General features: G+C 43.3%; 1 protein-coding gene across 1 annotated transcript in view; it reads left to right on the forward strand.

The window, feature by feature from the left end:
* The window catches only part of NCAM1 (neural cell adhesion molecule 1), a 49,465-nt gene that overhangs the window by 23,090 nt on the left and 12,837 nt on the right, over positions 1–13,538 (forward strand). The window contains exons 14-15 of the mRNA XM_009868966.1: positions 10,169–10,293; positions 11,580–11,760. Coding sequence (XP_009867268.1) covers positions 10,169–10,293; positions 11,580–11,760 — 306 coding nt within the window. The remainder of the gene's footprint in view (positions 1–10,168; positions 10,294–11,579; positions 11,761–13,538) is intronic.

The raw sequence follows: 13,538 nt of genomic DNA on the forward strand, positions 1-13,538 counted from the left end.
TTGGGGGGGTGGGTGGTGGTGTTTGTTTTTCCCCTGAAAACTGAATATTCAGGTGGAAGAACTACAGATAAGCATAAGTTTGATTTCCAGGACAGAGAAAAGCCACAGACAACTCCCAGGTATGCTGGTATACTGGACTCAGGAGGGAGAGAGATCAAGAGAAAGGTGTAGAAACCCTGCCCATGTCAAAGCTGTTTTTTGTCGCTGGCCTTTGCTGTTAAGATTTCTGATCGGTTTGTGTTCTGCTCTTGTGACATCTTAGGGGGGGATATGCTTAGCTTTTGTGGTGTGAAACTAAATTTTCTGAAATCAACTTATCACAGCAAATTAAGAGTTTAACTTCTCAGCTAAATAGGGCAGAAGATACTCAAATGACCAGCAGGGAATGGCTTGTGCTTACCTAAGCCTGTTACTAAGACACCTTCTGGAGCTGTGGAAGAAAACTTGCTTCATGTCCTGCTTCATCCTTCTTTTTAATATTTATAGTCAAGTTCAGAGAAGGGACCCGTAAGGATCATTGAGTCCAACTCCCTGCTCCTCCCAGAACTACCTAAAATGAAGCCCTGTGATTAAGAGCGTCACCCAGGCGCTCCTTGGAACTTGGACAGGCTTGGTGCCGTGGCTGCTTCCCTAGGGAGCCTGTTCCAGTGACCAACCATGCTCTCATTAAAGAGCCTTTTCCTAATGTCTGAACTTCTCAGGCGGCTTCATTCCATTTCCCAGTGTCTTATTGTTGGTCACCAGGGAGAGGAGATCAGCACCTCCTCCTCTGCTGCCTCTGTTGAGGAAGTTGTAGGCTGCGGTGAGGTCAGCTCTCAGACTTCTTGAAACTAAACAGACCGAGTGACCTCAGCCACTCCCTGTAAGTCTTGCTCTTGAGACCTTTCACCATCTTGGTTGCCCGTCTCGACACACTCGAGTAGTTTGATGTCCTCCTTACACTGAAGTGCTGAATCTGCCAGCATGTCTCTCCCTGTGGAGAGGCGTTGGAAAACAGCAGCAGCAGATCACAACTTTTGCAACCTCCACATCTGCTATAAGGAGTCAGTGATGTTCTCACTCTCCTCACTAGACCTCCTCTTTCCTTTTTACCTCCCCTGCCTCTTGTAACTTATTTACATGGTGTGCTTCACCTTTACATGCTCTATCTGTCCTTCCTGTTTCCATAGCAACTCGGCCTCTTGCTGAATCTGAAAGCTCAGAGCTACCAAGTGAGTAGATGGGAACTGCTCCTTTTTGATCTGGAGTGCTGTTTGTTATGCGAGAGCCCTCCTGTCAAGGGAGTTAAAGCGTTATATTGCATTTATCTTGATGTCTGTTAACCAGCAATTTGGCATGAATGTGTTGTGTGTGCATAGAGCTGTTAAGAACCCAGTGTGGTACCACTCTTCCTCCTTTTCCTGTCATCCTACCAAGGATGTGGTAAAAAATAGAAATATGGGATTTAGAAGAAACATGAAGGGAGAGAAAGAGCGAGAGGGAATGGAATTTTGAAGGATCGTTTCCAAAAGGAGTGTTTTCCTTTCACATATTCCATTAGTGATTTTAGTGTTAATGCTGCCTTCCCAAAAGGAACGTGGGCTAAATAATCTTCTTGCTACTCTACCTTGCTCTATTTTCTGCAAATTTTAGGGACGTACGGTTGATATTGCAACCATAGATGTTAGATGTTGAAAGAAGGTACGAACGAGGAGGTAGACTATCTTACAGGAGAGAGGACTGGGGAGAGGGAGCATTGCCTCGTGTTCCTGCTCATGCCCTGCCTGCGCTGAGAGGTCTAAGACTTCGCAAAAGGTCCATGTCTGAAAGGGGAGTTGGATTCAAATTCCCTCAGTTCTTGCTCAGTACCTTGTGGGTTAGATAGCCGTTCCTAGTGAGACCGAGACAGGTAAGCAGATGCTTCCGTGCTGGATCTGAGTAGTCTTAAGGAGAAATAGCTGAGACTTGCGTGAGTTGATTTGTATGTAAAAGAACCATTTTGAAGTGTCTGTTGTAGGCTGTCAAGAGTTCAGCAATACATCCACTCAGTATCAGGAAAGTATATCAAATGTGTCATTTGAATCCCTAATTGCAGGAGATTAAATATAAAGTTATTATTATATATCCTGCCAATTTGAAAGCCGAGCAAATATTTGCAACATGATCCTGGAAGACAAAGAAAACTACTTAAGTAAAACATAGATTTACATGATGCATGTGTGTGTTTTGAACAGCTTCTCATTTCTACAAAGCCAAATGCTCATCTTTTGATTTACAGTAATAAAATGTATGTGTTTCTATGAATATAATCTTAATTTTCAAGACCTGTTTGTTTACTTGTAGTGGGTTAGAAATGATTTGTCACTTCTAAATGGAAAATACTAAAAGCATGAAATATGTGATTGTTTGGGGGTTTGAGATGGACGGAGGTGAAAGCCTGAACTTATGACTGGCACATTTGATGGTCTTGCAAATTGCATGAAATGTCCTTTTATCTGCCAGTGACCAGAACAAATGCTTTCCTTCTTGCAGTATTTTTCATGTATACAACATGTCAAACCATAGTTCCTGATGTCTCTCGGGTAGTAGTGATTCTGTATTGCTAAAGAGAACTTTTTCATTTGGATTGGACTTGGAGGGCAGGGCAGAGGGCAGGGGAAAGGTGGCAACCAGCAGGTGTAATTATCTTTTATGTCTTAAGAGGCAGCAGCTCCATTATGGCTATGCATTGGCAGGGCTAGGAGGTATTTTCACATGTGAGGGAAAAAGTTGTATTAATGTTTTGTGGAACATTCTTTTGTTCCTTAAGAAGAATGGGTCTTTTTACCAAGCAAAGATACTAAGAGCTAGTTCAAGATAAACACTTTCCACACTTTTTTTTAATTTTTTTTTTTTTAAGGGTGAAAGTTTTTGTTTTCGCTGTCATTGAAGTCCAGGCTCTAATACTGAACAGAAGCAATCTGACCTCTCACGGCCTTATTGTCATTGGCGTGCATAGTCAATTTATGCAAATAGTAGACACATTTGGTTTGCATGCTAAGTTGTTTGGCAGCGTATGAATACACTGTAGTCAATAGTGTAAAAGGGTATTGGCACAAGGCAGGTGCCCTTAGAACTTCACATCTTTTGGCTATTGATGCTGCTGCTGAATGATCTTGTGCCTTACCCTGACCTGACCTCAAAGGAATGAAAGAAAGAGCAGTTACAAATTGAGAGTTGCCGTGTAGCATCATGAAGTCAGGACAATTAACACTGGGTCTAGTTGAAATTTACTGAAGCTGAAGAGGGTGTCTTCACTGATTTTAGTGAGTTTTTGGCTTTATGTGATCAATATCATATGGGAGTTTATAGTCACGTAAGAGATTTAGGAAGATGTATCTTGTTTAACTTAATCCTCTTAGTGTGCTCAGATAAATAGTTCTGTAAAGTGGCAGTAATGAAGTTTTTCTTGCAGCTCTCTCCACGGTGGAATCTGGTTTGCGTAGCAGAGTTTGAGGTCACTTGGAAAACTTGGGCTTGGCCACCAAGTATAATAAAAGAGACATTGGGGAGGAAACTTATTATATAAAAAGTGGAAGATTGATAGCAGCTGTTCATTAGTTCATCTTTTACACTCCTTTTGTTTTTCCACTTCATTCCTCTCCTCATGAACAGAAAAACCCCTTGCAAACATGAAATAATCAGTGTAATTCGTTGTACATGACTCAGGCCGTTCCTTGAATCTTCAGAGCTTGTGCACTCTGAGTGGTAACTGTCAGTCTGGCCAAATTCGGGATGCAGCCCTTTGATCGAAAGCTCTGTCCCTGGAAATGTATACACGTAGTAGGTTTTCCTTTTTCAGTTGTCATTGCTGTTGATATTTAGGAAGAGAGCTGTTTCTGCAGGGGGCAGAATACATCAATATGAAATGCCCAGGTTTGCCTTCACTGAACTGTGTGGACTCTGATTTTGATCATTTCACTTTGCCTGCCTGGACTGTTTCTGAATAACAATTTATATTCCCTTTTTCTTTCCAACAGTCTTGTGGATTCCTTCAGATGTCCAAGTTCTGACGCACACTCTGACGCGCTGTAATTTTTGTTTCGTCTTTGACTTGGTATTAATAAACGGTGATGCAGCTGTGCCTAACACAAGGTCATAACTCGGTGCTTTCTGTGGTTTAATATCCTTGTATTTCCAGGCGACTTTATGGTCTCCCCAGTGTTTCTGATACCGAGTGGCTAATTTTGTTTCTATTTTATTTAGTCTGTAATTCTGTTGTTGATTTTTCCCTTGCCCATTGTTTACATCAGTTTTTTAATTTTTTTGTATTTTTCATGTGACCTCCTCCACTTTCCTTTCAACCAATCATGTGCGTGCGTATCATGTGACTTTGTCATGTGGCTTGCATGGTGCTGATGATGTCGTCCACGCTGGTGAACAGAAGGTAAAATACTTTGTTCTGATTGGTTGCCTAGATTTGGGGTGAGGATTCCCCTCTGGTCAGTGACCAGGGATCTCCAAATTCTGTCACTCCAAAATTCCTCTGTGAGCCTTTTGGAGAAGTTGCTCACTACTGTCTGCATGTGAAGAGCTCAACAAGTCTTCCACACTGAGCTTGAAAAAGCTGGGAGGAAAAAACACCAAACCAAGACAGAAATCACATGGCTCAGTCACTTGCTTCTTTCCCCATCAGAATCCAACAGTCAGCGTTCAAGTAAGGGTCTAAAAATCCCTCTGGTGTTAACACCAATGGCAAAAATCCTTTTGCCTTTCAGGGTACCAGTGTGCAAGCTACAGACTGCTAGTTGATGGGAGGTTGTTGGTAAGCTCCTCAGATAATGGGAACACCTTCTCTCCCGTTGCTTCAGCAACATTTTGACTCTCTACGGTGTGCATTTATATACAGATAGATGTGCACACACACATTCTCACTACACATGTTCACTAGCCTGCCAAAGGATCAGGAATTTCTTGTCCCTGAAATTCAGCTATTCATCAGCGTGTCACGTTATGGTTTAAGAAAGAAACGTTTATTTCTATCATGAGTAAAACTTAAACGTAGCTACAGAGGAACTAAGTTTTCGTAAAGTAGTATAGATAGGCACACACGGAGAGCATGGATGGGAACTAGACTTCATGTGATTGGCATGAGAAGTGCTACTGCACCTCTCTTGCCAGAGCACCTCATTTCTCTCACACACCATCTCAGGGACTGGCAAAGGGTTTAATCTGAACTCACTTACCAGCAGCAGTTGCTGTAGCTGGTGATCTGGGTGAAATCGAGAAGCAAATGATTGACCCTTGCAGTTTATGGAGGTGAAATTGGTCTGCAAGTAAAGTGTGTGTAGTGAAAACAATTTCTGCAACGTTGTGATTTTTGCAACTTCCCTTAATGCTCTGTGCATAAGCTAAAGGGAGGGAGGGAGGGAGGGAAACTCCTGCTTTTCTGCTTCCCCAACTAAACAAATCATTTTGAAAACCAAGAAGCAATTGGCTTGTTGCATTCTGCAATCACCTTGTTGCCTTGGGACCACCACCAGGAAAGGATTTAGGCTTGGATTTGCCAGGAGAATAAAACTAACACCAGTAACTTTCCCACATGCCTGCATGCATGGAAGCAGCCCCTCTTTCCCTAGTCTCTTCCCTCTCTGGTCAAAATCCAGCGGGATTGAAGACTCGGTTGTTTTGGTTTTGCATGTTCCTCTGGTTTTGTTCCTTATTTTTGGTTGTTGATGTTTGCTTCTTCTGTGTGCGTTCTGAAGGCTCCCTACCTATTCTTTCTCACCTGCATATATTTACCGCTCATGGAGACTTTCCATAGGTATGGCTGATACGTGTTTCAAATGGTGACGCTGTAGGTCACAATCTAGTCCAGTTTACATGATGGTCAGAGATTGCAGGAATCAGCTGCTTCCTTGTTCACATGTTGCAGAAATTACCGTAGACTGCAGTTGTATTCTCTGAGCACAGCAAGGATGCAGGATCTTTCTTCAGTGCCAGCTGGGCAAGAATTTAAGCTCATAGTCTGAAGTGGTTGTCTAGTAACCAGTCTGAACTGCATTTCAGGGGTGGGCTGAAGAAACACATTTCATGGGAGTGGAGAAGAGATGTGATCAAAAGTCCATGTCATCCGCACTGCTGTTACTACTTCCGGCATGCGTTCAGTGCCCTGTGGCTAGGGGAAGAGGTTGTGCTGCTCTTTCCTATTCTCTTCTCTCCCTACCTCAAGTTTTCAGTACATTTGAAAAAGTAATGGCTCAGAGCACTGTTCTCAGCTACCCTCACATCATGTGTAGGAGCTAACAGGTGGTGATTTAGGCTTCCAGAGCTTGCAGAACTGTTTCTTATTTCAGGTACGGTTGTTCAGATTCATTTTCAGTTACAGCTGAAACCCAAAGAATGGATCTCTGAGCTTAACACTGCATTACCGGTGATGTGTACCCTGACAGGGCACTGCCATCAGACGTAAGGCTTCGCTTCATGCATGTCCTGTGCTGTATTCTTACCAGCGCAAAGCATTGGCTTCTTTCTTTCTCGAAGCTACAGACTTGGTTGCCAGAGCAGAAGGACCACGCAGTAACATGCAGATGACTCCTGGGACCTGCACTGTAAGCCAGTGTAGTGCAGCATTTAGGTAGCCCTCCTGGAAGGCAGTAAGGTGATTGTGCTGCGTGCTAGAAAGGTAGGAGCTGTGAGGCTGGAGCCACCTAGTCCCAATGTCTTGCATCAAATACTGGCCAGGGAGATGTTTCTGACCTAAAATCTGATATTAAGCAAATCAATGCAGCAGGAGTCTTCCCTGATGTCAGTATTGTTTTTTGAGAAGCCAGCGATGAGGAATGTGGGGAGGTATCTGGACAGATGAGTGATGAAGAGCTTTTGAGTCTGGATGGTTTTTTTCTTGCAGCTCTTTGTGGTTGTAAAGAGAAAGAAAGAAAGAAGAGTTAACGGAAAGAAAAAGTAAATTCCCAGAGGCACAGAAGATGTGACTGAGAAAACAGACCTAGTTTCCTAAAAGGCACTAAAGAGATTGAAGGCTATTTAATTCACAGCTCATCATTTCTGGGAAATGGCACCTTTGGAAGAGCCTTAATAGCATGGATGAATTTTCTTTCAAAATATAGGACTTCATGAGCTCTCTTGAATTCAGCTCCGGAGAAGGTTTGCTCAGAAATAAATTGCAAGACGCAGGCAGTGCGCCATGTATGTCTGTTAGCTTTTCTCTTAGGTAAAGCACTTGTTTGGTTTCCTTTTTTCTTTCCTGAAGAGCATACTATGGGTGAAGTTTAAATCAGTAGAAGTGGTCATGTTCTAAGCAAGTATGTGGTGTGGCTGAAGCCTGTAAAACTTTACATCTCTGAGTAACATCTGTGTCATTTCTCAAGGAGAATAAAGCACAGAGGTAAAAAATCTAAGTTATTTATCTTCTGTCCTCCAGGGGACTCCACCTGCGTTATATGATGCTCTCACTGCTGGGTTGAATGAAGTGCCGTCTGGCTCTGACGTTATCACCCGGCATTGTCGCACCATAGAATGAGAACACAAGATCCTGCATCCTTCCTCCTGCAGCAGAGTGAATTCTGAGCAGATAGGTGTTCCGTAAAATGATTACACAGAGGAGGTCTGGCATACTTGGAGCTATCTGCTCTCAGAAAGCTAAGCAGCAGCGTCACAGGGGGGATTCTCATGTTTTATGAGTGGAATAGACAGATTTCTGCAATATGTCCAGTTAGCCCAGTGTAAATGGGAGATCCGCAGGCACGTAGCACACCTTTGTAATGCACTTTTGCTTTTCAGCCTCCATTCTGTAGGGAGGATGCATGTTGTGAGCATGGGTTTCTCCTCTAACCTCCTGATGACAACCTTTTCTCTTCAGCTACTGACAGTTTGACTCATTATAGGGTTGCTGGTTCTGCTGGACTAAACTTCTCCCACTAAACTTCTTCCTTTGTTTGAAAATACACTAACCCATTTTTAATTTTACAGCCCTGTCTGGATGACATCTTCCTGCTTAAGATAAATGCCATGTATTTATGGAGCTCAAATCAAAGTATTCTTCAGCAGGGCTTGCACTGTTTTGTCTCTTGGGTTTCAGTGATTAGGAGTGGTCCATATTTTCCTATTTGAAGGGAAGGTTTCTCGGAGCAGAAGTGCATTTAAACTCTTGGAGGAAAAAGAAATTGGGAGCTAGAAACTAGACAATTCAAAGTTGTCATGGCTATTTAATGATTGGAATGGCTGTGTATAAGGTGAAGCAGCACCTCTGACATTTAAAATCTGTCAAGAGTGGCCATCTTTTCAAAGGATGTTCCTTCACATTTTAGTCTTGGGGCTCAATCACTGGGGAAAAAAGCATAGCCTTAATCAGATAAGAGGTCAAATTCTCTAAGTACAGTGTTCCCTTCTCTCTTCAAGATCTCTTTCTCATTACTAATTATCTCTCTGAGGTGAGAATGTGGTAGCTGCAAGGGCGACTCTGTACTCACCTTGAGAGCATTACCTTTGTGTTTCCAATGTACAGTCACCGAGAAGACTGATGGGGTGAAATACAGCTCTTGAGTGTCCACTTCCTATCGTGGGAGTCTTGCAGTGAGGGTATAAGCAGAGGCAAGGGTTTTGAAAAGAAAAATTTAACATGGGAAAAAGGAGCAGAGACCCTCTTATGTCTTTAAGAGAAGTTACTATGTTGTGAAACACGTGTATCTCACAGCAAAGAGCTCTGTGTATCCATGGATTGTAATTACTGTCTTAGAACTGAGAGCATGTTAGAGCATGTGTTAGGCTGCCAGATAATTGAATTAATTGTAAATTACTGTTTCAGTCTAGGTCCTGCAGTTTCCTTGTTGATGTTTCACCCAAAAAAACCTGCTTGAATTCTTTTGTTGGAGGAGAAGGGGAAGGGAAAAGGTTTCAAATTAGTTCCTAACGTCAGCTTTGAAAGATACTGATGATTAACCTTTTTCTGGCCAGCTGGAAATGCATATGCTCTCCACTGATCGCTGAATACAATTTATTGTCACTTTTGAAAAGAGACCAGTGCTCTTTCAAGTTCTCTTGCTAATTTGATACTTAACATTGTCAGGGGCAGGAGCTTGTTTAGTTGATAGGTTTCTTTTTCCACAAAAACAAATAAATGGGAAATAACGCTGCTTGCACAGTAACTTCACAGGCTGTTGGAGCACTTTGGAAACAAATGATCCCGGGGTAATATGAAAGTGGAAGGAGAAAGCATGTTTCTTGAGCAAGTGTTTGGAGAAATGCTGCAGTATTTTTGAAGAGGGGTGGAGTGGTGGCGTGAATATGTAATTGGACAGTCTGTGGATTCAACTTGTGTTAGGAGAGGTGTTACGGGAAAGGTGCAAGAAAGAAGTACTTGAATTTGGATTGGGGAACTGTCTTCTGCTGATTGTGTGTGCAAGTTATGGAGGAATTGGCAAGGAAAGGTAGTGGTGGGGACATGGGTGTGGAAGGTTGTGGCTGTAAATCAGTGTGCCCTGCAGAGACAAAGGACATTTTGGTTTTCTGCTGATGTCAGGGGTACGAATTGGGAAATGACAGCTTTTTCTTTCAGAAATGATTATTACAGAAGAGCGAAGGGGTCTGGTTCTCTCCAGCCTGTATTCATTGTGATTAGCTACAGTGGTGCAGGCTGAGTGAAAAGCTGGGCTGCTGTGGTTCAGTGCCGCACACTGAAGGGAGCACACCAGGGCATCTCTGGTCCAGCAGCTATGACATTGCAAGATTCCAAGTACAAGTGCTGGGTTGTACGACAAGCGTGATGTCCCTTTTCAGTGACGTTCTTTACATCTGTGTTTCACAGGAACAGCCTGCCTGTTTGCCACATACCCTATCTTGACATCTTCCAGGCGTTCACATCAGTGTTTTACAACAAAAATGTGGAGAAACTGGTCATGACTCTAGGATATTCTTGGGGAACGGCGGAGTCTTTTTTTACTTAGTCTTTAACTCCATTCTGGCACACACAAAAATGGTAACTTGTATTGGTGAAAACAAACTATCCAGTGCAAGGAACGCTTGAGTCTTGCTCATATTCAGACCCTACACACACGGTGTCCTCTGTGTCTGGGTCAGAGTGAGGCCGATACCCTGGCAGCTGAGTAAAATGCAGTATTTTTCTGATTTTGATGAGTACTTTTTCCCTAATTATTTTTTTTAACAAATAAACATAAATCCACCATTGTTTCAGGGGAACCCAGCGCACCCAAACTGGAAGGTCAGATGGGAGAAGATGGAAACTCCATTAAAGTGAATGTAATCAAGCAGGATGATGGTGGCTCCCCGATTAGACATTATCTGATCAAATACAAAGCTGTAAGTATGACTGGTGCTCAAGCCTGATTTGCATTTAACCTGTTCAGTACTCAGGCTTCACTAGGTAGGCGGGTGACCCTGAAGCTAAGATCTTCAGGTAGGCCAGGGTGGGAATACACGCTAAGCAGATCTGGTGGGAGTGTGTAGTGTATGAGACGTGACATGCATAGAAGCAATGTAGAAAATCTTTGTCTCATTCTCTTTCCTTTCACTTTGACTGTTGAAGATTATTTCTTCATGGTGTGTTCCGTAGAACTGTGAGCCACGTGGTAATTACATACACTTAGTATTGTTTCCTTTCATATACTTCTGAGATGGGATTGCCAGCAACAACTTAAAAAAGTGCGAACCAGACCTCCATAGTGTAGAGCATTGTCCACCTTCAGACATGTCTAATCATACCTTTCCACTAGTTGATGAAACTGCCGTGTTTGATTGAGTAGTGGGTGCTTCAGTACCAAATTATTCTGCAGATTGACTAAGGCATTCAGGATAGACACAGATGAAGTGAGAGATGCTGTCGGAAGCAGTTCCCCTTTAGGCCTGACTTGATCTGCTTTCGATGTAAATTACCCAGGATTGCAAAATACACAATTCTCTGAGCAAGACGTCTAGCCCTGGTCTAAGGAAACAAGATCGATGTGATGAGCAGCTAGTATTGTTGCAAGATGAACACGACCCTTGCTTTGGGTTAGGTGGTATTTAATGTTTCTTTCTTATAAAGAACACTTGGTCAGGAAGATGGCTTAGCGCATCCTTGAGGAACAGGATCTGGAGAGAACAGGGTCAGTGAGAATATGAAGCTGTTCCAGGCAGCAGAAGGAATTGACAGAAGTTATTTGATTTTTTATTTTTTTTTTTCTGTTGCGTGCACATTTTGACAGTCTTAATACACCTGGGGGCAGCTCAATTTCTCCAGTGTGTTCGAGTTGAAATACGGGAACTTTCCAGCTATTAAGAAGGCAGGACACTTTGGCAGGGACTGAGTCTGGCAGGTGTGCTGCTGAACTCACTCTGTATTGCCTGTTAGTAATCTTTTCTTTATTTGCTACAAGTGAACCATCCTTCACATAAAGTCATGGAGCAAACTTTGCAGCCCTCTCCTGCCCTCTCCACTTGGAGCCAACAGCACCTAATGGTTTGCACCCCTGAGTTACCTGAGGAGCTTGTGTAGAAACGTCTCAACTATTCCATGTGTTAGTTAGTTATTAGAGTGTTCTCAAAGCTGGCTGCTAATGTTGTGCTGTGTGTTCTGTGTCCCTGCCTGTTACCACGCTGCTCTGCAGAAGCATTCCTCAGAATGGAAACCAGAGATCAGACTTCCGTCTGGCAGTGACCACGTCATGCTCAAGGCCCTGGACTGGAATGCGGAGTATGAGGTTTATGTGATCGCTGAAAACCAGCAAGGGAAGTCCAAGCCAGCTCACTTTGCTTTCCGAACTTCTGCTCAGCCCACTGTCATCCCAGGTACAGCCGTCATAAGCTTTACCATTGTTTTCTGCTTCCGATTAATGCAACAGTGCTGCTTCCTTTAATGTGCCTGAGTAACCCCAACAACTTGCTTGCTTAAAGCCATTATCACGATTGGTTACCCATTCAAAGCTTAGGTTTTGCCATGTACATACCTGTACTGTAGTCCGTGTTACAGTATGTACAGCATTAACAGTGCACTCCTAGGAATGCTACATGACAAATCCTTGTCTGGCTCTTTACAGGGAGTGCTGGCTTTTTGTGTGAGGGTAATGGGGTGGCCAGGTGAGGAAAGCAATGGATAGAAAATGCTTTCTGAAACCAGAAAGTAGGATTCTTGTTTTAAACTAAAGCAAAAGAGACCCTGCAGACCTCTAGGGTGATGCTTTGGGCTTGCTTACTGCTCGTTTCTCCATCCAGCTCAGCCCCTGGAGAAACAAAGGTGTAAGGAGTTTGCTAGTGATTGGAAAGGGAGAGGGCTCTAAAATCTTTCTCTGAAGGTTTCTTCTTAAATGAAATGGAGATCAAATTACAGGAATATTAAAACAGCACTGGTTTAATGTTGGGTAGGGCACGAGGAAAGAAGTAACCAAATAGCATCAGAATGCTGCTGGAATCTTGAGTTTCAGACAGACTGTACTTACTAGCATGCTTAAAAAGTGAGGTAGGAGCACAAATGGTACAAAACCCAAGCAGACCTTATTAGCTGAGATATTAGGAATTTAGCAGTTTGCTGGAAGGTGTTGAAAGGACAGTTAATGTCTTTCCTAGAGAGGTGTAGTAGTACTGCATATTACAAGGATGAAGTTGCTGGACTACCTGTAAATTTAAGTCCTGATTAATTCAAGGCAGATGGAGCCACTTCAAAGCTGATGAGTTAGTCAAGATAAGTCCTCACTGCACAGCCGGAGTTAAGCACATTCACCGAGTCACAGGATGTGTGGGGTTGCAGGGCACCTTGAAAGATCATCTAGCCCAACATGCTGACAGTCCATATTGAAGGGAGCGATTTGATTTCACTCTCTCTTCTAGATCGATGACTTGGTCTCATGTTTTTCTTCAGAACAGCTAGAGAGTTTTCTTCAGTCCTTCCTCTGCACAGAGAATTCAATCCTTGGTCTGCTCCCACTGTGCCCACTCCCTTCCTGTCTGAAGGAAACAAGCAGTTTGCATGCTGAAACTCCGCTTGATTAAGCCAGATAACGTTACTGAGTACACAAATGAGTGACCTAGCTGGTTGGGACTTGAAAAATGGGTAAGGTAGGAAGGATAAGGATAGGGAGGAGGAGGGAGATGGGGCAAAAGAGGGATTGGGATGTGTGTTTGAACAAGGCTGTAGTTTTGGGTGGGGAGACCCTCAGTAACTCATTAAGTAACTTACTGATTCTCATTTTCAACAGCTCTAATACTTACTGCTCTCACATATTTGAAGGACAGCTGTGACTGATGTGGCAGGAGAAAGTGAGGGTAATGGGAAAAAGCGCCTTAGTGTTCAGAGCTGAACAGTTGAATGCAGTAGGCGGCACATGGCAGAAAGTGGCTCCTTCGCACTGTGATGTATCTCCCTGGGGAAGGTTACGGGTGCTGATCAATCTTTTTGTTCCCCACAGTCCTTTGTGTGCAGCCGTTGTTGCCTTCCTGTGCTATAACTCTTTAGCCTTTGTTACACGCCCACTGGGACCACAAAGCTACCTGGGACAGCCGGGATGTCTTTCACGGGTGTAGGAGCAAACTTTGAGAACTCTATTGCCTTTCCAATACACAGTATTCCTGCT

Source organism: Apaloderma vittatum, unplaced genomic scaffold (genome assembly GCF_000703405.1).
Source record: "Apaloderma vittatum isolate BGI_N311 unplaced genomic scaffold, ASM70340v1 scaffold2930, whole genome shotgun sequence".
NCBI lineage: Eukaryota > Metazoa > Chordata > Aves > Trogoniformes > Trogonidae > Apaloderma > Apaloderma vittatum.